This window comes from Bos grunniens, chromosome 9 (assembly GCF_055505025.1).
Source record: "Bos grunniens cultivar Pamir isolate PY7600 chromosome 9, Bosgru_T2T1.0, whole genome shotgun sequence".
Classification (NCBI taxonomy): Eukaryota; Metazoa; Chordata; class Mammalia; order Artiodactyla; family Bovidae; genus Bos; species Bos grunniens.
In genome coordinates this window covers 74,068,283-74,093,780 of record NC_141173.1, presented here as the reverse complement: position 1 = coordinate 74,093,780, position 25,498 = coordinate 74,068,283, and the positions used below count along the sequence as shown (strand labels likewise).

The following is a 25,498-nucleotide window of genomic DNA, read 5'->3' as shown; positions in this document are numbered from 1 at the left end:
ATATTAAGTAGAGGTGGCAAGAATACACAGAAGAACTGTACAAAAAAGATCTTCACGACCTAGATAATCACGATTGTGTGATCACTCACCTAGAGCCAGACATCCTGGAATGTGAAGTCAAGTGGGCCTTAGAAAGCATCACTATGAACAAAGCTAGTGGAGGTGATGAATTCCAGTTGAGCGATTTCAAATCCTGGAAGATGATGCTGTGAAAGTGCTGCACTCAATATGCCAGCAAATTTGGAAAACTCAGCAGTGGCCGCAGGACTGGAAAAGGTCAGTTTTCATTTCAATCCCAAAGAAAAGAATGCCAAAGAATGCTCAAACTACCACACAATTGCACTCATCTCACACGCTAGTAAAGTAAGGCTCAAAATTCTCCAAGTTAGGCTTCAGCAGTGCGTGAACCGTCAACTTCTAAATGTTCAAGCTGGTTTTAGAAAAGGCAGAGGAACCAGAAATCAAATTGCCAACATCTGCTGGATCATCGAAAAACAAGAGAGTTCCAGAAAAACATCTATTTCTGCTTTATTAACTATGTCAAAGCCTTTGACTGTGTGGATCACAATAAACTGTGGAAAATTCTGAAACAGATGGGAATACCAGACCACCTGACCTGCCTCTTGAGAAATTTGTATGCAGGTCAGGAAGCAACAGTTAGAATTGGAAATGGAACAACAGACTGGTTCCAAATTGGGAAAGGAGTACGTCAAGGCTGTATATTGTCACCCTGCTTATTTAACTTCTATGCAGAGCACATCATGAGAAACACTGGGCCTGAGGAAGCACAAGCTGGAATCAAGATAGCTGGGAGAAATATCAATAGCTTCAGATATGCAGATGACACCACCCTTATGGCAGAAAGTGAAGAAGAACTAAAGAGCCTCTTGATGAAAGTGAAAGAGGAGAGTGAAAAAGTTGGCTTAAAGCTCAACATTCAGAAAACTAAGATCATGGCATCCGGTCCCATCACTTCCGGGAATTAGATGGGGAAACAGTGGAAACAGAGTCAGACTTTATTTTTTTGGGCTCCCAAATCACTGCAGATAGTGACTGTAGCCATGAAATTAAAAGACGCTTACTCCTTGGAAGGAAAGTTATGACCAACCTAGATAGCATATTCAAAAGCAGAGACATTACTCTGCCAACAAAGGTCCGTCTAGTCAAGGCAATGGTTTTTCCAGCGGTCATGTATGGATATGAGAGTTGGACTGTGAAGAAAGCTGAGTGCCAAAGAATTGATGCTTTTGAACTGTTGTGTTGGAAAAGATTCTTGAGTCCCTTGGACTGCAAGGAGATCCAACCAGTCTATTCTAAAGGAGATCAGGCCTGGGTGTTCTTTGGAAGGACTGATGCTAAAGCTGAAACTCCAATACTTCGGCCACCTCTTGCAAAGAGTTGACTCATTGGAAAGGACCATGATGCTGGGAGGGATTGGGGGCAGGAGAAGGGGACCACAGAGAATGAGATGGCTGGATGGCATCACCAACTCAATGGACATGAGTTTGGGTGAACTCTGGGAGTTGGTGATGGACAGGGTGGCCTGGCATGCTGAGATTCATGAGGTCGCAAAGAGTCGGACATGATTAAGCGACTGAACTGAACTGAAAGATTTGATAGACACTGTCAAACACATGTAAAAATTACTGTTCAAGCCACTTTCAAATATGAATTGAATTTGTATCATTCTTTTCTCTCTCAGTTATGGATAATAAAAAGCTGAAAATAAGCTTTTTATTTCTATAATTTAATGTAAAGTATCACCAGTTCAAAAACTAAGTGTAGTTCTTCAGTATAATAAAGAGGTTGGTTTTTCACATAGCATTGTTCATTTTGTAATCTAAGAAATGACATTTAATAATAGGTTATAGATTTGTTCATTAGTAACATTCATCACCATTTAAGGCCAGTGCCTGTCTTAAAGCTATACTGAATACTCAGCATGTAACTGTGTTCAATGAACGGTCAATACATCCTTTATGACGCTGATGATAATCCTTTCCATCCAAAGCTAAAGACAGATAGCTGTTCATAAGAAGTATTAATGCAGACTGGGGCATATACATGAAAACACGAATTACATATACAAATGCATGGTGACCTATCATAGCTAGCTTATCAATGAAAATACAGCCGTTTAATTAGAGTCTTTTTCGTCTTTAAAGTTTTAACTAATTCCTATACCAAACCCAAAGTTTGTTAACTCCTATCAGAGCCTAAATAGGCCCCAAAGATGAAAGTTGGATAAGACAAGGTTTCTGCTCTTATTGAGCACACAGTCATCTTTTACTAAATTATCAGAAGTCAAATTTGGAAAATAATTGGGAACGCTGGTGTAGGTGAAAGAATCCCGGACGAAATACACGGTTCAAAACAACGAACTATCCGTAGTGGACTTCTTCTCTTTCGAAAGTCCCGTCAATCAAGCTATCTGTGGGCGGGGCCACGCCGAAACCTACCCCTCCCTTGAGTTCCAGTAGTACGCACGCGTCCTCGGGGAGGCGGCTGACCCTGAGAGGTTGCCGTACTCAGATAAGACGCCGCGCATGCGTAGGGGCTGTGGCCTGCGGGAAGCCAAGATGGCGTATAGGTGTATTTGGGGCCGCAGTTGGCGTGTTACCAGTATCTGAGCCGGTGGTTTGTAAGGGGCTGTGGCAAACGCCCTCTCCGCTGTCATGGCCCGGCATCGGAATGTCCGAGGTTATAACTACGATGAAGGTAAGTGGTAGGATCATGCCAGGACGTTATCTTCACCTTTCAGACCGGGCTCGCAGACGGTTGGCACCACCTTCCATATGTTAGCTTCTCGTCAGTGGTGCCAGGCTGGAGTTCAGAGGAGGCTTATTTGGAGAACGTTACAGGACGTCTGAGTGCTAGCGAATGGCGTTGTTACATGGCGTTCTTTTAAGTCGTGGTTTTTGTCCTCTGGGATTAATTTTATTTGGGGCAGGGGAGGTGCTGCTGGGCCTCATTTGGGAAGGACGTTTGAAGAGGCTGGGATTCGGTGATACTAACACACGTAAGCATTATCACCACCCCCATTGTTTTCTCCCAGGTCGGTTACATGGCTTTATGTAGCTCCTCTCGACCCTTCTTTCAGAAGTGCCCATGAGACTGTTATTTGTAGAACCCGGATTGACTTAATGCTTATATTCAGCTGTTCTGCTGTAACTGTCAGATTTACTTGGTAAATCTTGTGTATGTGTTCATATACACTTGGTGCAGAATCTAGCTTGAGTTAGCTAACTTATTTTTTATGCTTTTCAAATTAAATTGAAAACTTAGGAGATGGTAGAAGAAAATACGTATTAAAAAGGCCCAGAGAGTAAGTTGATCAGATTTTGACGCATGTATTTAATTCTTGGTTGGTCATGCTCAATATAAATATACTTTAGAGGGGAAAAAGTAGCATTGGAAGAAAGGAGGTTTTGGAAAGGACTTGCTGATTTTAAAAGTGAAGTAAAGGGGAAAAAATGTGAAAGTTGTCCAGGAGTTTAAAAAGATAATTAGTTTGGGACAAACATTTCTAGGCAGTGGATAGTTACCAGCATCACCTAGCATCATAAAAGCTAAAATTATAAATATGAAGGAATGCAAACGAATAAAGAGCAATCACTTTGCTGAGTACAGAGTGTGAAGCATGCTTAGTATATTGGCAATCGTTATTAGCATTCCAAGCAAATTATTTTAGAACATCACTATGCTAATCATAGTGGAGGGAGGCTAATACCCTGTGCTACATTTCCAGACGGTGATCCAGTCAACCTGGCACATGTGAGGTTCCTGGGGATCACTTAAGAAGTCTTTTTAAATATTGCAGTGGATGTTAAGTGTTGCCTGTGGAGCACTGTTACCTGAGAAATGACTTTAGCCTGGGAGATATTTTTGCAAATACATTGTAAAAGATATGAATAGGCCTCATTACTACTTATTCATTTCTTTTTACAATTTTTTTTAATTGGTGAAAAATTGCTTTACAGTGTTGTGTTGGTTTCTATCATACATCAATGCCAATCAGTCATTATATATAAGAGATCAGTCCTGGGTGTTCATTGGAAGGACTGATGATGAAGCTGAAACTCCAATACTTTGGCCACCTGATGTGAAGAGCTGATTCATTTGAAAAGACCCTGATGCTGGGAAAGATTGAGGGTAGGAGGAGAAGGGGAGGACAGAGGATGAGATGGTTGGATGGCATTACCGACTCAATGGACATGGGTTTGGGTGGACTCCAGGAGTTGATGATGGAGTCCTGGGATGCTGCGGTTCATGGGGTCGCAAAGAGTCGGACACGACAGAGCGACTGAACTGAACTGTTGTGTGAGTTTCTATTGTACAACAATGCCAATCAGTCATTAGATATATTCCCTCCCTCTTGAGCCTCTCTCCCTTCCTCCCATTCCACCCCTCTAGGTCATCACAGTTGTTCATTTCTTTAATAGATATTGTGTCCTCAATCAACATTAACTGAGTGCTTAGAAAACTGTTAAAGAGTTTTGGGGACCAACAGTAAGACATTTGAGAGAGTCTAAAGTGGAAAATACACGAGTAGCAGATGATTATGAAATGCTACACAGTGTGCTTATAAAGTGCTGTGGGAGCTACTTAAGTGATTACACTGTTGAGAATGAATGGGAAGAGTTCAGCAGAACTTACGTGTGAAGGAAGGCATCCTGAAGGAGGTGCTTGACTGGAGGGAGTGAGTGCCAAGTATCTTCTCACCTTAGAGATCCCAGATCAGGTGGTTGGTTGTCAGATTATTTGGAACAGTTGTTGACATCATAACCAAGCTGTTCCTATAGCATCAGAGGTTCATCCCCTTTTTTGTTTATAAAAGTTCTACTTACTTTAAGTGTCTGGTTTATTTCTCATCTTCCGTGTTAAGCTTTCTCTTCTCTCAGATAATAATTTAAGAATTCTCAAAAGTACTGTAACTTCATTACAGAGATTTTGTGCTCCCAAACTTATAGGTTCCTCTACTTAACTTTGATTTTGTTCTCCTCTGTTATATGGGTAGTACTTTACATGACTGCCTCAGTCAGTCAGTTCAGTCATTCAGTCGTGTCCAGCTCTTTGCGACCTCATGGACTGCAGCACGCCAGGCTTCCCTATCCATTGCCAACCCCTGGAGCTTGCTCACACTCATGTCCATTGAGTTGGTGATGCCATCTAACCATCTCATCCTATGTCATTTCCTTCTCCTCCTGCCTTCAGTCTTTCCCAGCATCAGGGTCTTTTACAGTGAATTAGTTCTTTGAATCAGGTGGCTAAAGTGTTGGAGTTTCAGGACTTATTTCCTTTAGGATGGACTGGTTTGATCTCTTTGCAGTCCAAGGGACTCTCAAGAGTCTTCTCCAACACCACAGTTCAAAAGCATCAATTCTTCTGTGCTCAGCTTTCTTCACAGTCCATCTCTCACATCCATACATGGCTACTGGAAAAACCATAGCTTTGACTAGATGGACTTTTGTTGGCAAAGTAATGTCTCTACTTTTTAATATGCTATCTAGGTTGGTCATAGCTTTTCATACAAGGAGCAAGCAAGTCTTTTAATTTCATGGCTGCAGTCACCATCTGCAGTGATTTTGGAGCCGAAGAAAATAGTCTTTCATTGTTTCCATTGTTTTCCCATCTGTTTGCCACGAAGTGATGGGACTGGATGCCCTGATCTTAGTTTTTTGAATGTTGAGTTTTAAGCCAGCTGTTTCACTCTCCTCTTTGACTTTCATCAAGAGGCTCTTTAGTTCCTCTTCACTTTCTGCCATAAGGGTGGTGTCATCTGCATATCTGAGGTTATTGATGTTTCTCCCGGCAATCTTGATTCCAGTTTTTTGTGCTATATCCAGGCCAGCATTTCGCATGATGTACCCTGCATATAAGTTAAATAAGCAGGGTGATGATATACAGCCTTGACGTACTCCCTTCCCAGTTTGAAACCAGTCTGTTGTTCCATGTCCAGTTCTAACTGTTGCTTCTTGACTTGCATACAGATTTTTCAGGAGGCAGGTCAGTTGGTCTGGTATTCTCATCGCTTTGAGAATTTTCCACAGTTTGTTGTGATATACACCATCAAATGTTTTGGAATAGTGAAAGCAGAAATAGATGTTTTTCTGGAATTCCCTTGCTTTTTCTATGATCCAGCGGATGTTGGCAATTTGATATCTGGTTCCTCTGCCTTTTCTCAATCCAGCATGAACATCTGGAAGTTCACTGTTCACCTACTCTTGAAGCCTGACTTGGAGAATCTTGAGCATTACTTTGCTAGCGTGTGAGATGAGTGCAATTGTGCGGTAGTTTGAGCATTCTTTGACATTGCCCTTCTTTGGGATTGCAATGAAAACTGACCTTTTCCAGTTCTATGGCCACTGCTGAGTTTTCCAAATTTGTTGGCATACTGAGTGCAGCACTTTAACACCATCATCTGAGGATTTGAAATAGCTCAACTGGAATTCCATCACCTCCTCTTTGTTCCTAGTGATGCTTTCTAAGGCCCACTTGACTTCATTCCAGGATGTCTGGCTCTAGGTGAGTGATCACACCATTGTGATTATCTGGGTCATGAAGATCTTTTTTGTGTGGTTCTGTGTATTCTTGCTACCTCTTCTTGCTACCTCTTCTTAATATCTTCTGCTTCTGTTAGGTCCATACCATTTCTGTCCTTAATTGTGCCGACCTTTGCATGAAATGTTCCCTTGGTATCTCTAATTTTCTTGAAGAGATCTCTGGTCTCACCCATTAATTAATAAAAATCCCGGGAAGGCAAAGCCTATATTTTATAATTTACTCCAGTAGCCAGCACAGTGCTTTTTATGCAGTAAATACTCCAGAATATTGTTGAGGAAAAGAACCACTTTACAGAGATCATAGGAAAGGATTCTCTTTATCTTTTGATAATTGTAACAATTTCAGGGTCCATTTCAGTGTTAAAAAAACTGACCCAATATAAAAAGAAATTGTTTTCTTTAATATCCAAGTTTTTTGTGACTGGCTTCTCATTTATTTGGTAATAATTTTTATTAATTCAGGATGGTGATTATTGTTTAATAATTTAATAAATTATTAATGTTATTGGATGTTATATGTTTTTATTGAATAATAACATTTATGTAATTTTTATTTGTCATAAGTATTTGGTCTCAGCCTTTGACCATGTAGTTCTTGCTGCTGCTACATGAGTACCCTCAGAAATTAGCTAACTTTCCTTCAGAATTGGTTCACAGCATGATATTCCTGGGGATCTTTCCCTAGCCACCCTGCTCCCACTTCTGTTTTTGTTGTTCTTATGTGTGTTTCAGAGTCATTCTTTATCATGTGTCAAACACTTTGTTATACAGTTTTGTAATCACCTGGTTTCTTGTCTGTCTTCCTCTTACATTTTAGGTTTGTAGAGATCTGAGAATGTACTTGTCACTCAGTCTTGCACCCCAAATGTCTCTAATAGCCCCTTCACAGTGTTAGTATTTGTCAAGTGACTAAATACACTTAGGTAAACATATTTATGTTCCTTATGGACTTTTAGTTAATATATTGTTTGATTCATTAATTTATAATAAAGCAAGTATTAATTTATGTCAGATATTAATTTATGTCAGACCTGTGTCATGTAGTTGTCTAGAGAGTCTTGCCCTGAAGGAACTTATAGTCTCATGGAGTGAACCAGGTATGGTTCTTTGAAGACATTCAATTAGAGGAGAGTGCTAGGGAATAAAAACAGTAGGGGAGAGGCTTGCTGCTTTACCCAGAGTGGTCAGGGAAGACTTCTACAAATAGCTGATGTTTGAACTGGAACCTTAAGTGGGAGAAGGAAACAGCCTTAGGAAAACCTAGGCAAAGACCATATTATAATCAGTAGGAAAAAAGACCAATCAGCTAGAGCAGAGAGGAGTTTAGGATAAGCTGGGTTTTGTACATTGCCTAGCCTTATATGAAGAGAAACTGCCTTTGTGGTCTGATTGTATACCCTGCATTAGTCAGTTGTATGAAAAATAAATGCTTTGCTTAGAGCAGGAACTTGGTGAGAAAAATGGATGGTTGGCTTATTTCAGATTTTTGTCAATTAAAAATCTAAAAACATGTATGTCTTTTAAATATGTAAAGTCATTTAATACCTGCTTTTGGTACAATTTTTGGAATTGTTTTGAGAAAAGTAGACATTGTAAGTTCCTTTAATTTAGGTGAACAGTAATTTATTTTGGAGAGAATTCAGATGCTTCCTCATTAATAACTAAGAATAGAAAACAAACTTGTAAATACTTTTATCTCTTATATTTTTATTTTAGATTTTGAAGATGATGACCTCTATGGCCAGTCTGTAGAGGATGATTATTGTATTTCACCATCAACAGGTGAGTTTTAAAAAAAAATTTGATTTTTATTATTTAAAGATGTTAAGTAAGTATCATTGTCATTCTAGAACTAGTGTGTTCCAGAAGACTATAATATGTACCATTTAGAAAGATAATTGTTAACGTTCAGTTAAGTTTAGTTCAGTTGCTCAGTCGTGTCGGACTCTTTGTGACCCCACGAATCGCAGCACGCCATGCCTCCCTGTCCATCACCACCTCCCGGAGTTCACCCAAACTCATGTTCATCAAGTCGGTGATGCCATCCAGCCATCTCATCCTCTGTCGTCCCCTTCTCCTCCTGCCCTCAACCCTCCCAGCATCAGGGTTTTTTCCAGTGAGTCAACTCTTCATATGAGGTGGCCAAAGTATTAGAATTTCAGCTTTAGCATCAGTCCTTCCAATGAACACCCAGGAGTGATTTCCTTTAGAATGGACTGGTTGGATCTCCTTGCAGTCCAAGAGACTCTCAAGAGTCTTTTCCAACACCACAGTTCAAAAGCATCAATTCTTTGGTGCTCAGCTTTCTTCACAGTCCAACTCTCACATCCATACATGACCACTGGAAAAACCATAGCCTTGACTAGATGGACCTTTGTTGGCAGAGTAATGTCTCTGCTTTTTAATATGCTATCTAAGTTGGTCATAACTTTCCTTCTGAGGAGTAAGTATCTTTTAATTTCATGGAATACGGAATGAAGCAGGGCAAAGGCTAATAGAGTTTTGCCAAGAGAACGCACTGGTCATAGCAAACACCCTCTTCTAAACACACAGAAGACTCTACACATGGACATCACCAGATGGTCAACACCGAAATCAGAATTGATTATATTCTTTGCAGCCAAACATGGAGAAGCTCTATACAGTCAGCAAAAACAAGACCAGGAGCTGACTGTGGCTCAGATCATGAACTCCTTATTGCCAAATTCAGACTTAAATTGAAGAAAGTAGGGATGACCATTAGACCATTCAGGTATGACCTAAATCAAATTCTTTATGATTATTCAGTGGAAGTGAGAAATAGATTTAAGGGACTAGATCTGATAGAGTGCCTGATGAACTATGGACGGAATTTCATGACATTGTACAGGAGACAGGGATCAAGAGCATCCCCGTGGAAAAGAAATGCAAAAAAGCAAAATGGCTGTCTGGGGAAGCCTTACAAATAGCTGTGAAAAGAAGAGAAGCGAAAAGCAAAGGAGAAAAGGAAAGATAAAAGCATCTGAATGCAGAGTTCCAAAGAATAGCAAGGAGAGATAAGAAAGCCTTCCTCAGCGATCAATGCAAAGAAACAGAGGAAAACAACAGAATGGGAAAGACTAGAGATCTCTTCAAGAAAATTAGAGATACCAAGGGAACATTTCATGCAAAGATGGGCTCAATAAAGGACAGAAATAGTGTGGACCTAACAGAAGCAGAAGATATTAAGAAGAGGTGGCAAGAATACACAGAAGAACTGTACAAAAAAGATCTTCACGACCAAGGTAATCACGATGGTATGATCACTCACCTAGAGCTAGACATCCTGGAATGTGAAGTCAAGCGGGCCTTAGAAAGCATCACTACGAATAAAGCTATTGGAGGTGATGGAATTCCAGTTGAGCGATTTCCAATTCTGAAAGATGATGCTGTGAAAGTGCTGCACTCAATATGCCAGCAAATTTGGAAAACTCAGCAGTGGCCACAGGACTGGAAAAGGTCAGTTTTCATTCCAATCCCAAAGAAAAGAATGCCAAAGAATGCTCAAACTACCTCACAACTGCACTCATCTTCATGCTAGTAAAGTAATGCTCAAAATTCTCAAGCCAGGCTTCAGCAATACATGAACCGTGAACTTCAGATGTTCAGGCTGGTTTTAGAAAAGGCAGAGGAACCAGAGATCAAATTGCCATCATCCACTGGATCATGGAAAAAGCAAGAGAGTTCCAGAAAAATATCTATTTCTGCTTTATTGACTATGCCAAAGCCTTTGACTGTGTGCATCACAATAAACTGTGGAAAATTCTGAAAGAGATGGGAATACCAGACCACCTGATCTGCCTCTTGAGAAATCTGTATGTAGGTCAGGAAGCAACAGTTAGAACTGGACATGGAGCAACAGATTGGTTCCAAATAGGAAAAGGAGTCCGTCAAGGCTGTATATTGTCACCCTGCTTATTTAACTTATATGCAGAGTACATCATGAGAAACGCTGGACTGGAAGAAGCACAAGCTGGAATCAAGATTGCCAGGAGAAATCTCAATAACCTCAGATGTGCAGATGACACCACCCTTATGGCAGAAAGTGAAGAGGAACTAAAAAGCCTCTTGATGAAAGTGAAAGAGGAGAGTGAAAAAGTTGGCTTAAAGCTCAACATTCAGAAAACTAAGATCATGGCATTTGGTCCTATCACTTCATGGGACATAGATGGGGAAACAGTGGAAATAGTGTCAGACTTTTATTTTTTGGGGCTCCAAAATCACTGCAGATGGTGAATGCAGCCATGAAATTAAAAGACACTCCTTGAAAGAAAAGTTATGACCAACCTAAATAGCATATTGTTAACTTTAAAAGCACATAAAATAATTTCATTACTTATGAATAGAATTTAAAGTTTTGATTCCTTCATTAGGCTTTATACAATTTGAAGAAAACTCTCAAAACTATGGTTTTCCAGTATTCTTTGCAGTATGCAATTAATCTAAATTGACTAAAATGATAATTTAGTCAGTAATGAAAATCTAAACTTCTAAAGACAGAAAGCAGTTTTATGTCCAGGAAAATCTTGAATATTAAAACACAAGTTATGCATAGACTTCCCTTCATACAGTATTTTATCTACTGTAAATAAACCCAGTACATAGTTTAAACTTCTGATGGAGCCGCAAAATGATTTAGAGTTCAAATTCCTGTAGGATTCTACATCAGAGCTGCACCTTTTGTCTCTTGCTGAAAAACTTCTTTGCAATCATATAATGAAAGCATTTCCTGTGTTGGCGGCAGAGACAGTGTCTTTGATCCAGACCTTTTTCTTACTAATCCTTCTAACAGTGCATTTATCTTCAAATTTTATCCTACTCTATAAACAACTGGTTAAAATGCTCTGCTGAATTTTACTATGTCATAAAAGTGGGTCCAATTAAATATGGTTAGGAACAGCATAAATAAACTCATAGAACTCATTTTCCACAAATTGAAGGTTTAATATAGTAATTTAAATTTCTATCAGTCTGCCTTGTCTTTAATACCTTACAGTCTGTTGAACTGTCTTATAAACCTTTCCCTGCTTTAAGCCTCTTCATAGCTTCTGAAGACTAAATACGTCCCTTCTGACTTTTTAGAATTTCTTCTTTTTCACAAAGGCATAGGATAGGGGCCTTGGAAGTTGTCTTAGCACCCCTACTCTGCCTTACATCTCTTGTCCTGTTACTTATTACTCTGTAATGCATCTAGCTCTTTATGGGTACTTTGCTCTTTTAGGCTGACTAATCAGAGCCCTTCCTCTCTTTCTTCAATGTTATACCGTTATCAGTCACGATTTTGTTAGGAGATAGAAATTGCACTGGTTATTTTGCCAGAGAGATTTTAGTATAAAAAGTTAACTAGGTGTTAGAGAACACAAAATGCAAACCAAAAGATCAAGGAGGTAGTAACTTCAGGAAGCATTTATCATTTCTAGTTCCTAGGGGAATCAGCAGACAGGGTTGGAACCAACCTCTTAGAACCTTGTGGGGGCTCCTTGGAGCTAGGACCTAGGGGTGTGACAGGAAGATTCTGCCTTGTTGCTTTGCCATTGAAGTTAAGAGAAGGGACTGTGGAGCTGGGGCTCAGACCTGAGAAGGGGAATGTTGTGTGGTTGGTATAGAGATACTCTGTAGGGACACTGGGAAGCTGAGGTTCAGCCTTTAAAGAGGGCATTCTATCCAGCAGTCTGGTCATGGTTGTAATTGGTTCTGGGAATTTTGGAAAAACTGATATTATGATTACTGGAACAAATGATTTTGGCAAGATGAAATGTTGCTGGGGTGATGGTAACTAGAGAAGAAGCAAAAAGGAAAGGAACATTTGTGTTCCTCTTCTGGCCTAGTCTCCTTTTATTACCTCCCTGTTGGCTGATCCTAAAAGGGAACCAGCTGTCTGAAGAAATGTGCTTTGCAGAGACTTCAGCCTCAGCATCACAAAGCAAAGAAGACTGGCTTAGAAGTGGAGAGGTGGCTTAATTAGTGTGTTCTCTAATACCTAGGTAACTTTTTATATTAAAATCTCTCTGGCAAAATAACCAGTGCAATTTCTATCTCCTAACAAAATTGTGACTGATAATGATGTAACACTGAAGAAAGAGAGGAAGGGCTCTGATTAGTCAGCCTTATTATTCAGTGATTCAAAAATGCCATATTTTGTTGAGATTAGGGATGAAAGAAATTTCAGTTTTTCTGAGGAGTCTCACAAGCCCTTGTCATTTGCAATGTGTTAAAAAAAAAACCAACTCTGTGGGTTAACCTTTTGGGGTGCCTACAGTTCATCATAATCAGTTGTCTAGGTGATGAAGTAGTGTCTGGTAGCACTAGTTAGTACTATGAATGAAGTAAAGATCATGGCATGTTCATGAGACTGATGATAATATGGGTGTGGTGATTAGATTTGAGTTTTTTGTTTTTGTTTTTTTTTAATATATGCTGTAGAGACTGGATTAAAGGTGGTACCTAAGTGGGTGTACTTAGAATAGTTAGTTAGGAGACTATTATACTAATCTAGAAGAAATATCTCAAGACAGTGTTCTCAAAATGTGGTCCATGTGCCATTTGCACCACTTGAGAATTTGTTAGAAAAGTAATTCTTGGCTCCATCTCATATTCAGTGGGGCACAGGTACTGCTTTGAAAACTGTTTGTTTAGGATAGAGGTGATAGCAGAGGATTTGGAAATAGATTCTACAGGAGCTAAAGACTACTGGACTTGGAAGTTGGTTGACTATGACTTGCACAGGAAAGCTTCATGGAGGGAGAGACTACTGAAAAACATCTTCATATTGCAGATTAATGCATTCATTTATCTAGAATTGTTTAACTAAATCATTCTTAATCTTGAGTAATGAGCCATCACTACACAAGGATCAGGCATTCTGAAGGTGTTTTTCTGAGATTTGCTTTTGTGACCTACCTTTCTTGAGGTCATAGTTTATCCCTTATCTCTCACAGCTCTTGATATGTGTATTGTGTATGGTTCATATTCAGGACAGTCTGACTATTTGAGAGTTACCTTTGTATGCTCCAGGAAGTGAAATCGGCTTTATTAGAGCAGGAGATAGTTAAATAGTTTTGACTTTCTTCTGTGACAAACTGGTATTTTTAACAAAAGCGCATGGTTTAGGTTTTTAAAATTTTCTAAATTTTACTAAATTAAATCAGTAATATCAGATCAGATGATTAATATTCCTCTTTAGTGGTGTATTCTTCCCAGGAATTTTCAATTAAAAAGGAATAGTTTTTAGAAGGATACTTTCTGTTCTTAAAGAAGCAGCTAATGTCATTCATTGAAGAAATGATTTTATTCATGGTCTAATGAATTCTGGTAATTGAATGACTTTATCAATTAATAGGAATTTCTCTAAAATTTATCATATATTTTTAAAAATTCTACTAAATACAGTTTTCTTGATGGTAAGATGATTTCTAAATGTTATAACTTTTTTTTTCTTTAGAAAGATTGACTGAATATTGCTTTGATGCTGAATATTTAACTTACGTTAGGGAGCTGCAAAAAGATAGCAAAAAAGGGATAGCAAAAAGAGCCTATAAATAGAACTTTACAATTATTAATCTTGTTTCAACTAATATAATTAGAAGTGTTAAAAGATAAACTGAGGCATACTGACATTTTTTTTTCAGAGTTTATTTGAGCAAACATCAATTTGAATCAGCTCCAAATGGGAAGTGGTTAGGAGCACTTCATCAACAGAAGTTGGGGCAGGGTTTTTATAGAGAAGACATGAAACAAAGCAAGGAGATTATTTGATTGGCTTACTGCTTAAAACACATTATTTGTGAGAGAATAATTGGCTTTTTGTGATTGGATGTTCTTAATCCTGAGGCCTTTACAGGAATTAACTCTGGATTGGTTTTCCCTTTGCAGCCAAGGCATTAGAGCCACTTCAGTCTCATGACCTCCTTGTATGATTACTTTAACAGTAGATATCCTTATTCAGTCCATTCCAACTCAGAACCTTTATTGAGCATCAGTTAACTTGTAAAGATGGAGAAGGAAATGGCAAACCCACTCCAGTATTCTTGCCTGGAGAATCTCATGGATGGCGGAGCCTGGTGGCTACAGTCCACGGGGTCGCAAAGAGTCGGACACATTGAGCGACTTCACTTTCACTTGTAAAGAAGCTTGTTAAAAATTCCCTTCAAATGATAATATGGTGGGTAAAGAGATAGTCCTGCCTGAAGAAGGCGGGAAAGGTTTCTGGAAGGAGATGGAATTGGAACTGGTGAATTTGGGAATAAGCGGCATCCTAGAGAAAGGAAAAGCAGTGTTTGAGCAGTGGTCTCTTAAGTGAGGTGTGTTTGGGAAGACACATGGTGAATGCAATTGGAGCACAAAGTGGGCTTGGAAAGGAAATAGCCAGATTGTGGAAGGCAGCTTTTAATTTTAGCTGTGTAATGTCAGTTTATTGAAGGTTTTTGAGTTAAGGGGTCATGTTTTAGGAAATTAACTAATGACGGTAAGCAAAGTGGACTACATTTGGATGAAAGGGGAGACTTGTAGGCTGTTTCCTACCTTCTCTGATGATACCAATCAGCTGAGTAATTGTATTATAAAACTACAGATTCCCTACCCCGTTCTAGCACCACTTGGGGGAAGAAGCTTAGAAAGCTGTATCTTTAATGAGTGCCTCACATGATTTTTATTTTATATTTAGGAAACAGTGTTAGGCAGTTACAGGAAAACTGTAACTTTTTCAGTTACAGTTCAAAACTGTACAGTTCAAAAACTGTAAAGGTTTTGAATTCTTTCAATTTTTATGTTTATCAGAATACCTGAAAAATTTGCAAGTCATTATGGTGTTCAATTTTTCAGAAAGCGTTTCTGTCAAAGTTTGTGATTTAAATTTTTAGAATAGAAGAGCATCTTATATTTATCCTTTTCTCTCTCTTGCTTTTATCTCACTTTTTTTTTTTTTTTTTTTTCCTTTTGACTCTCATTTCAATTTCAGAGGTCTGGAATGCTTCTTTTTTCCTGGTAGCTATTGTCCCTGGGGAATTTTCCTGCCCACTCTCTTTCCCCACTCTTCAACAAATCCAGCCATCATTTACTTCTAAAACAGTGGCCACAGTATAGATTTCTGAGTTGGATTTATGTTTGGGAGAGTGTAGGAAAACCTTCCAGGAAGAATAGCTCCTTGGAGGTAGAGTGGAAGCCTGGATTTTGACAACTTCCATTTTCTTTGTCAATATTTTCTAAGTGAAAATTGTTGATGGAAGTATCTGATTTCTTCTCTCACTTAATTTTTGATTTGTGTTAGGTTTTTCATTACAGTTCAGAGCTATGAGAGGAAGTTGAGGAAAGTATATTTGTTACCTTTAGGCTAAACTGAATACAGTTTACAGTCAGAAAAGTAATTTAAAAATCATCGAGCACAAAATGGCCTGGTTTACATTTTTGAATACTACCACATTTTATTGTATCTAAAGTGCCATGGATTGTAAGACATACTGTTATTTTACATACCACTTAAAAAATCAGCTGTCAATCTAAGTATTACATAATACCAAGATACCACTTGATTATAAGACATATCCCTCATTCTGAGATATTTTTATGTGAAACAGTGATCATCTTAGAAAATCTGTGAAATAGGATATTTTTCCTACCATTTAATCATGCTGACTTTATAATGGCAGTATTGTATTTTACTTGTGCAGGATGGGGGAAATGGTGATATATATACAGCATAATATGTGCATTCTTGAAAAACTGCGGTCCTCAAATTTGTATACTAAAAGATAACAAAGCCTGTGGGAAAGAACAGGGTTATGACAGATCACTCAGCCTATAAAGTACTAATAAAACCAAAAATCATCTAATAAAAATACTTGCATATTTAGAAAGTTATGTTAATTTCCAAATAAAGTTACATTCAAGGAAATGTTTTTGTTAAATGTTTAAATTTAACAAAATGTATTTTTTTACATTTAACAAAATTTTTTGATAAATGTTTACTTTTTGTTACATGTTTGCAAGGTGAAAGCTTGATAAACTTGTAGGAAGAGTTGAAACTAATGAATAATGTTGCAAAGGCAAAATGCTGACAGGTCTTAGAGAGCCAAGCAGGAAGCAAGCACAGAAAGGGACAGGGCCAAACTGAGCCAAGAGGACAAGTGTGGGGCTATCTAACTTTACAGCACAATTCCAATGACAGTATAATGCTCTGCGGTTGAACTTTGTATTTGCCTTACAAAGTGTTGCGGGTGGGGAGAATCTCATGAACCAAAGCATCTTGAATGTTATACCTTCATCATTCCCCTGAGGAGCCTGTTGGGCTGCAGTCCAATGGGTCGTCGCTAAGAGTCGGACATGACTGGGCGACTTCACTTTCACTTTCATGCATTGGAGAAGGAAATGGCAACCCACTCCAGTGTTCTTGCCTGGAGAATCCCAGGGACGCAGGAGCCTGGTGGGCTGCTGTCTGTGGGGTCGCACGGAATCGAACACGACTGAAGCGACTCAGCAGCAGCAGCAGCAGTATGTTAAGGAAACATGCATTACAGCAGAATAGATTAAATTCTCTCAGCTGCTCTGTATTTCTCTTATTCTATTCTTGCCTTCTTTATTGTAAGTGCTCCAGTCTTCAATGATCAGTTAATCTTTTGTGCTTCTGTCACACTTGTCATCTGTACTACTTATATGGCTTTTTAAAATATGTCACTGCCTTTTCTTTTTTTGCCTTTTCTGCTAATCTGTAAGGCCATTGTTGATTTATACTATGAATAAATAGCACTTACACCATAGTTTTCTGAGTGTAGGTGTTATACTAAGCTATAGTATTTTCTATTGTCTATATATGCATTATCTATAACTTTTGAATGTAGTTAGATTCCCTCACATTTATGGGCATGCCCAGAAGTCAAATGTGGGAATGCTGAGCAATGGAAATGCATGTTATGTGCTTTTCCAGAAAGCTAAATAATATAAAATCTCTGATGACACCTTGCCTTAGAATACTGTATTGATGTTTTTATCCGTCTTAAACTTAATACTTTAATTTTATTCCTTCACAACTGTGAACACACACTTGAAGAATTGAGTTCAGTAGGCATCCAGTTGATGTAAAAGAGTGAACACTTTGGGCATGCTTGATGCTTTTCTCCTTTGGCCACTTGTATTTTTGTATATGATATTCAAACATATGTTATCACTTTGATATTTTGTTTTTCTGCCTCTTAATGAAATATATGATGTGCAGTTATGTGTTGAGTAATTATACTGCCAGTCTGTAGAGTCGCACAGACTTCTGTCTGAAAGTTAGGTATGTGGCACTAATACCGTGTCAGTGTATGATTGAAGTGTAAATTGTTTAAAAGTTAAGGCCTATGATTTTGGTCAGCTCTTGGGTTCAAGCAAAATTAGTAGTTCCTGGAAAGTGAAAATTGAACTAGTCTGTTTGTAGTATTCTTAATTATGCAAATGAGCAAATTTGATATGAGTTTAAAATGTTTGTACCATAGAAAAGAAAATTTCAGGGAAGCTAGAGTAGTAGGCAAGCATGAGATATTAGGAAAGATAATTTTTGAGAACTGTGGAGAAAGTAAGCTCTGTGTTTATGAGATAGAGAAGAATGAAGACCATTAGAAGAGATTAGCAAATGGTTAGAAGGACATTTGGGCAGAATTTGGGGTATGATATATTTTGTCTTAGTTTTTTTCTCTTTTCATCCAGTATTATGACTGTGGGCAAATGACTTTAGGTAGGAGGTCAGAATCTTTAATTTTTGCTTTGTATTGTTAAAAAAAAAAGTTAATGGGAAATGGTTATAGCACAGCATTCTTCCATCGTTTTATATTCTAGCTGCTCAGTTTATTTACTCACGACGTGACAAACCTTCAGCTGTTGAACCTGTAGAAGAATATGATTATGAAGATTTGAAAGAATTCTCCAGTTCTCTTGTGAATCATCAGCTAAGTGGAATTGATCAAGGTATAGTAAGAATTAGTCTGTTTCTTATCTGAAAATGATTAATAATTTACTGAGATTTACCAATGTTATTTATCAGTTTTATTGTTCATAATATTAATCATGGGTAGAATTGGTATGAACTACCATTATATCTTGTATCTTCAAGGAAAATTTACATTTTGTTAATTATGTTTTGTGAAGACTATATGGTTAACTATATGGTTGCAAAATTGATTGTGTGGCTGTTATTCAGTAACTGGAATTTGTGATTGAAATCTTCTTAGGAGAGAAACTTCCGTGATTCGTTTTCTTTTATCAGTATTTATTGTTTTATAAGCTGTATGTAGAGCTTATGGTTAGATTACAGAAGCTCATTTCCTTGGAAAATGTTAGGTTCCAAAAGACTGGTTTTTATTAAAAATAATAATAAGTTCAGAGTAACACTATACAAATGTCCTGATTGGTCACAGTCATATAAATTAAATTTCAAGATAGAACTTGTAAACGGTAATGGCTTTGGTTCTGAGTTTGCTTCTTCTTAGTTCTCTTAAACATTTTAACAAAGATATTTTATATTTTGGCTTTCATCTTTTATAAATAAATTTCAAATGTGACAGTTTCAGACATACTGCTCCCGTCATAGGTTGATGAATAGTGTTGTAGAACCAAGATCATCAGGTATAAAAGTAGTGCTCTCTGTTGGTGCTGAGCCGGGCTCAGCTTGTTTGCTCCTTCTCTGGAGTGTACTCTTTCTCTGGCTTTGTTCTATGAATATTTTTAAATTGAAAATTTATAACAATTTGAAAACAGGAAGGAGGGAAGTATATAAATCTGAGAGTTGATCTTTGCGTAAATCGGTACAATATATGTCAGCTGCAACCCAAACCGAGAAAAATAGAGAGAAAGCACAGACAGACAAAATTAGAAAGCAGAAAGGGAAACAACAGAGAATTTAAAAAATTTCTATATCAACTTTGCAGATACATTTGACAAGTGGGATAAAAGTTCATAGACGAACTGCTGTATAAATTCTTCCATAGTTTTGATTATATTTTCAAAGAGTGTGTACAGTTGTCATTGTAGGGGGGGAGAAGGTAGGAATAAAGTAGAAGTCTTATACTTTCTCTGCTGTGCCTCAGAATGATTAAGGAGGTATGAAATTCAGAGTTATGTTTGAGAATGAAAGTTAATCATTCCCACCTGACATATGTAAGTATTAATAATTGCATGAAAAAAATTGCATGGCAACAATAGTAGTGATTGTAACTAGCCTCTACTAATTGCTTTCTGGGTCCTGTTCTAAGTGCTGTTCATGTATTAGCATATTTAATCTTCATGACAGCCTTATGAGATAGGCCAGCCATTGTCCTCATTTTATACGGGAGGAAAATGAGACACCAAGTCACTTGTGGGTAGTTGTACTGCTTAGTAAGTGGCATTTGGATGTGAACCAACATAGCCTGACTTCATATCTCTACCCTTTGTGTATGTGTGGACAACAGTTGCTATAATTAATTAGAATAGACCATGATGCTAGCTATATACTAAGTATTCTGTTCCAGTTTTAGTAATTCATGTTTTTATGAAATAGGCATAATTTTTCAAGTTTAGCTTATTAGCCTAAAATTAATTTTGGACTAAAGCAAAGCAGAATTACCCAAATATTTGAAGAATTTACTTTTAATAATTAAAAAAGAGCAGCGGAGAAAGTATTATATACTTGGGGGAAAAAAGGATATTGCCAGTAGATTCCTTGTTCAGTATGTAAGCATGTAAAATGTAATGTAAAATGCATTCTGTGGACTGATTTCATGGATTAGGGAATCTGAAAACTTGAGTTTTATTTTGATTACTGCTAAACTAAGTAGTGCCATGATTTTCACTCCTCTTTATGACTTGTAGTTTGATATATCTTAAGTCATAGAGTTACTGTGAGGATTACAGAAGATATGTGTATGTGTGTAAAGTATTTTAAAAATTGTCACCTGTTATACAAATATAAGTTAATATGTTGATGCATTTTTATTCAGTAGTCTCACATATTATTTTAAGATCTAGGGATATAAAGCCTTTGCTCTCATGGAACTTCCATTATTAATGAATATTATTAGTAATTACTTTTTATAAAATAGTCATCAGAAAATTAACATCCTTAAAGATTTTAGTCACCCAGATTTAAATGTTTGTGTTTAAAATGAATGTTCGTTTTCCTCATTAATCTACTGGATTTCCTAATTTTTATGGCATTTTTGTACCAAATTATCTTGTCCATTCACTAGTAAGTTAGAAATATTTTCAAAATTAACCCTTTCTACACATGTAAAAGATCATCAGTATGGACCTCATCATCCTCATTGACTGAAATAGACTTTGTGCGTGTGTGGGTACATGCTCAGTTACTTCTGTCAGGTTTGACTCTGCTACCTCTGGACTGTAGCCTGCCATGCTTCTCTGTCTATGGGCTTTTCCAGGCAAGAATACTGGAGTGAGTTGCCATGCACTCCTCCAGGGGGGTCTTCCTGACCCAGGGATCGAATCTGCGTCTCCTGCATTGCAGACAGATTCACAATTGACACTTTTTTCAAGCATTAATCAGTATTACTTTGGAGACATTTATTATAGTGGTTATTGAAATTGTTCCTCTAATCAGGGAAGCTAGGTATACTGTGGATAAAAATATATTCATTGTAATTTTTGCCAAGGCAGATTACAAGAAATGAACATCCTACTGTAATTACAAATCCTTTGTTTTGGTTTCGAAGATTCAGGAATCTTTCATGACACCACTGAGTATAGCTTTTAATTATTGTTGTCTGTTCTAGCTCGTCTTTATTCATGCCTTGATCACATGAGAGAGGTACTTGGAGATGCTGTGCCAGATGACATATTGATTGAAGCAGTTCTGAAGAACAAGTTTGATGTGCAGAAGGCTTTGTCAGTGGTTCTGGAGCAAGATAAAGTGCAGAATTTGAAAGTCAGGAGTGAGGGAGCAATATCTACAGGAAAGATAGCAAAAGGTATGCTTTTACTTGTTCTCTTTTAGTTTTACAGTTAATGCTTTAAAAGAGGCTTTGATTTTGATCAAACTGTTAAGAAAAATGGATAGAAATTTTTACATGTTACAATAATTCTTGATTGTTATCAATTGATTTTGCAGTTTGTGAATTTTTAAGCTGATTGGCTGTGTTCTCTTCAGTCTGTTAAAGCCTATTTTTTGATCATTTTCCTGCTTATTTTTGCAACTGACAGAATATAAGGGAAATAAAATTAGATAAAAGCAAGACAAAACACTTTTTGCTTCTTGTTAGTGTCTTGATCTTTTTGATTATTGGTGTGTTTTTTTTTTTAACTAAAGGGTTGGGAGATGGAAATTAATAGCCAGGCAATGTCAAAAAAATCCCTCCTATGCTTATAGTATTTTATGAATATAATTTAGTTTTACTTAAATATCCTAAGTATTATAATTCTACTACTCTTTCATTTCATAGCCAGATCTTTAATTTTAAATGTTTAGAATTTGAGGTTAAATTTATAACTTAGGCCACTTGAGAAAGGAACTAATTATCTTAAGTGGTATAATATCTGTCAGTAGAAGCACGGTGATTTGTTAACTGGTTTGATATTTCTTATAACCTGGAGTCTAGATTTTTGCCACAGTGAAATTATGTGCAGCCTGTTACTATGAAATAAGGGTTGTTTTATGTAAATTAAATTTTTTTTTCATTTTGGGGGGGGGCACCGGGATTCAGTTTTAACTGACCTGTAGTATAAGTCTATAATGTGACAACTGTATTAATAGGTTACCCCAGATCACAGTAGAAGTTACATGGTACTATTTGTTTACCTGTTTTTAATACATTAAAAATATAGATGAACCTAGTTCTTTCCATTGATATTTTAGATGTTTTGAATTTGAGAAATTCTGATTATGAATAACTTAAAACCTCACATAAATTTGTAAATATTAGCACATTTACTAACTTGGTAATTACCTTTGTATATATCAGTGAACAAAGTATGAAGGTCACTTAAGATGGTTAAAGGAAGGTAAAATCCTTTATTTTTTTTTAGAATGTTCACTTTTTATTAAATAATGATCAAGTATCACTTTATTCATGTCATAATCAAAAAGAAACATTTAGTAATTAAATGCCTCATTTCATGTTTCCTTTTGGTTGCTGTGACTGTCTTCTGCATATGTCAACCTATTCATCTGAAAATTAATGGCTCTTGTAAGGTAAGGAGTCTTATTATCTTCCTCTGAAGTTTCAGCTGATAATGTTCACAGCTCTTGTCCTCAGTCTGCAAACCATTTGGATTGCAGCAGCAAATCCTTTGATTTTTCTGGCCCAGTAGCAAAATATGGATTATATCATAATTCCTCTGTTATACCAAGTCACTATTTACTCCATAAAAAAAAGAAACTTGACAGACCTAAAAGTGAAAAGAAATTAGAATCATGTAAGTTAACAAAAGAGCTGTCCCTAGCTGACCTAATCAATGATATGCCAAGAGATTCTTATAAAAGTCAGCCATCAGTCAGATTACCACCCACAGATAGTGTGGAGAGTCTACCTTCAAAGAGTCTAGATGGTGATTTGTTAAGACCTCATGTGTCTGAGTGTATTTCCAAAGATGATTCTGCCTTCAAAGGCATACCAGATTTAAAATCCTTAATGATGAAAGACACAGCACCTAATAACTCATCAACTATTCAGAATGATTCAGTACCTGATTTGCAAAACATTCCAGTACAGAACAGTTTAGGAAGTTTAAATAATCCTTCATTGGAAAATATGGCTCTTGATCATTTAAATGCTAGTAAAACGACTGAAGTTGGAATTGTTTCTTCAGTTGAACAAAGTAATAAGAATTGCATAGTAAAGAGTGACAACTTGCCGTTTTCTCAGTGTGAAAGTCCATCCCTCGCTGAACTGTTTGAGGAACACAAGAAAAACAAGCCACGCGAGTGCTTTACTTTACCTGGTTTTTGTCACCAACCATCTTCCAGTTCCACAGATCTCAGTTTGGGATCTTTTCCCTTGTCACAACTAGCAAATCGGTATCAGTCTTCAACTGGAATATCAGAGTTAACAGGATCTCTGTCATCTTTGGCATTTTGTAAAGCTTCTCCGACAAGAGACCTTGAGAACTTGTCACTTTCTGATTTGATTGCAGAAACGATTGATATAGACAACCCTCAGATTAGGAAAGATTCCTGTATGCTCAGTTTATCTGAAATGAGGTCACCTGGAATAGACTCCAATATTGATCTTAGTGTCCTCATAAAAGCCCCAGATTTTGTTCCCAAACCTGTAGTAGACCAATCAGTTGCTCCAATACCAGAAACTAAAGTTCTAAGTTCAAAATTAGGGAAAAATTCCAATTCTGCTAAGGATAATAAGAAAAACAGTAAAAGCTCTCTGCCTAGGAAACCACCTTTTTCTCTCTCTTGGACCAAAGCCCTTGCTGCCAGACCTTCAGCTTTCGCTTCAACCCTGTGTCTTCGTTACCCATTGAAAAGCTGCAAGCGACGTACCTTTGATCTCTATAAGGCTTTTCTTTATAGTAGACAAGTCCAAGACGTAAAAGACAAAGAAATAAGTCCTCTTATAGCAATAACACCGTTTGACTTCAAATCAGCATCTCCTGATGACATTGTGAAAGCTAATCAAAAGAAAGCTTTTACTAGAGAATAGTAACAAAAGGAAAACTTGCTAACTGTTGTAGAGCTTTTTCTTTTAAATTAATTTTAAGCTTTTATAGGGTTACTTTATATTACGGGATTTAAGTTGTGAAATTTATATTAAAATTGTCTTAAGTCAGTTGATAAATTTAGTTGATATATGCTTTTGCACTGAAATTTCTTTTTACTCTATCTTCTTTTAGTGATAACTGGCTTTAAGTTGATAGCCTGTAATAGGTGTATGTTTACAAAGTGCTTATGGTAACTTGATATTGTGAAATCAAACCTCAGCTATTTTTGTTTAAAGCATTCAGCTTTGAAAATTTTTATGATGAGACATTTTCTTTTATAAAATATTTTTGTGCTTTGTTCTTAAATGAAAATGCTACCACTTGGGATTAGTATAGTTTAGTGATAAAGATTTTTCTTGTGATATATGGCATGGCATAGCCAAGACAGTATTATATTTTGAAATATTAATGAAATCATTCCAAGTTTCATTATTTTTCTGCCAGTGAATACTAAAACTTTTCTATTAGAAAATCTTAAAATTCCTAACTTTTAAGAATACTGTTAGGTTGTTGAAATAACATTTTTCATGATATAAAATATAAATCCTTTTAAGGGACCATGTACATATTGAAGATGGATTAATACATAATTTATTTTTATACATTTTCAAAACCATTTGTCCTAAATGAACACTTTAAAATAAATATGTAGAAGGTCTTTTCAAGTATGGTTGCATGTTCCTTGAGTAATCTACCAGATCTCTTTCATGTTTTGTTTTGTTTTTCTTTTTACTATAAGTAATGAAATGTGGACTTTAACTCTTTGCTACTGACAGCTCTGTGTGCTATAATGACAAAGTTTCAGCAGTAGTTGACCTAGTAAGATCTCTTCTAGTGAGCAGAACAAGTAGGTAATTCATCTCTTAAAGCAGTCGTCCTCAACTAGCAGTCAGAATCACTGGGGAAATTATTTTCAAAATGTAGCTATTGTGACTTCACTCCAGACATGGCGAGTCATTTCTGAGGGATGACATTTGGAAATGTGTATTTTCAGGATGGTCCCCAGTTAATTCTGATGGGTTACTTCTACTTGAGAATCGGTCCCTTAAAGAAATCAGTAGAATGAAAGGAATTACTAATGCTGGGAATAACACCTGGCCAACTTGAATTTTTAATTTGTATTTTCTAGTAATTAGGAATACCAAGGAATATTGCAGATTAGGAATTAGCACCTTTTTTGTTAGAAGATAATGTTATTAGTTATTTCTTGCAGGAAAAAAGTAGTCTATAAAATGTTGTTTCTT

General features: G+C 36.9%; 1 protein-coding gene across 10 annotated transcripts in view; it reads left to right on the top strand.

The window, feature by feature from the left end:
- The first annotated feature begins 2,559 nt into the window (after positions 1 to 2,559).
- HBS1L (HBS1 like translational GTPase) overlaps positions 2,560 to 25,498 on the top strand; it is an 85,880-nt gene continuing 62,941 nt past the window's right edge. For 6 of the 10 annotated variants that reach the window (XR_015132419.1, XR_015132420.1, XR_015132418.1 and 3 more), the window contains exons 1-4: positions 2,560 to 2,718; positions 8,280 to 8,345; positions 18,390 to 18,518; positions 21,320 to 21,514. Coding sequence is in view for 5 of the 10 variants with exons in the window: in XM_086316566.1 (XP_086172692.1) it covers positions 2,676 to 2,718; positions 8,280 to 8,345; positions 18,390 to 18,518; positions 21,320 to 21,514 (433 nt within the window). In the remaining 5 variants the exon portion in view is untranslated. Of the gene's footprint in view, positions 2,719 to 8,279; positions 8,346 to 18,389; positions 18,519 to 21,319; positions 24,920 to 25,498 lie in introns of those variants that run through there. The other 4 variants (XM_086316567.1, XM_086316571.1, XM_086316569.1 and 1 more) reach the window with 4 other exon arrangements.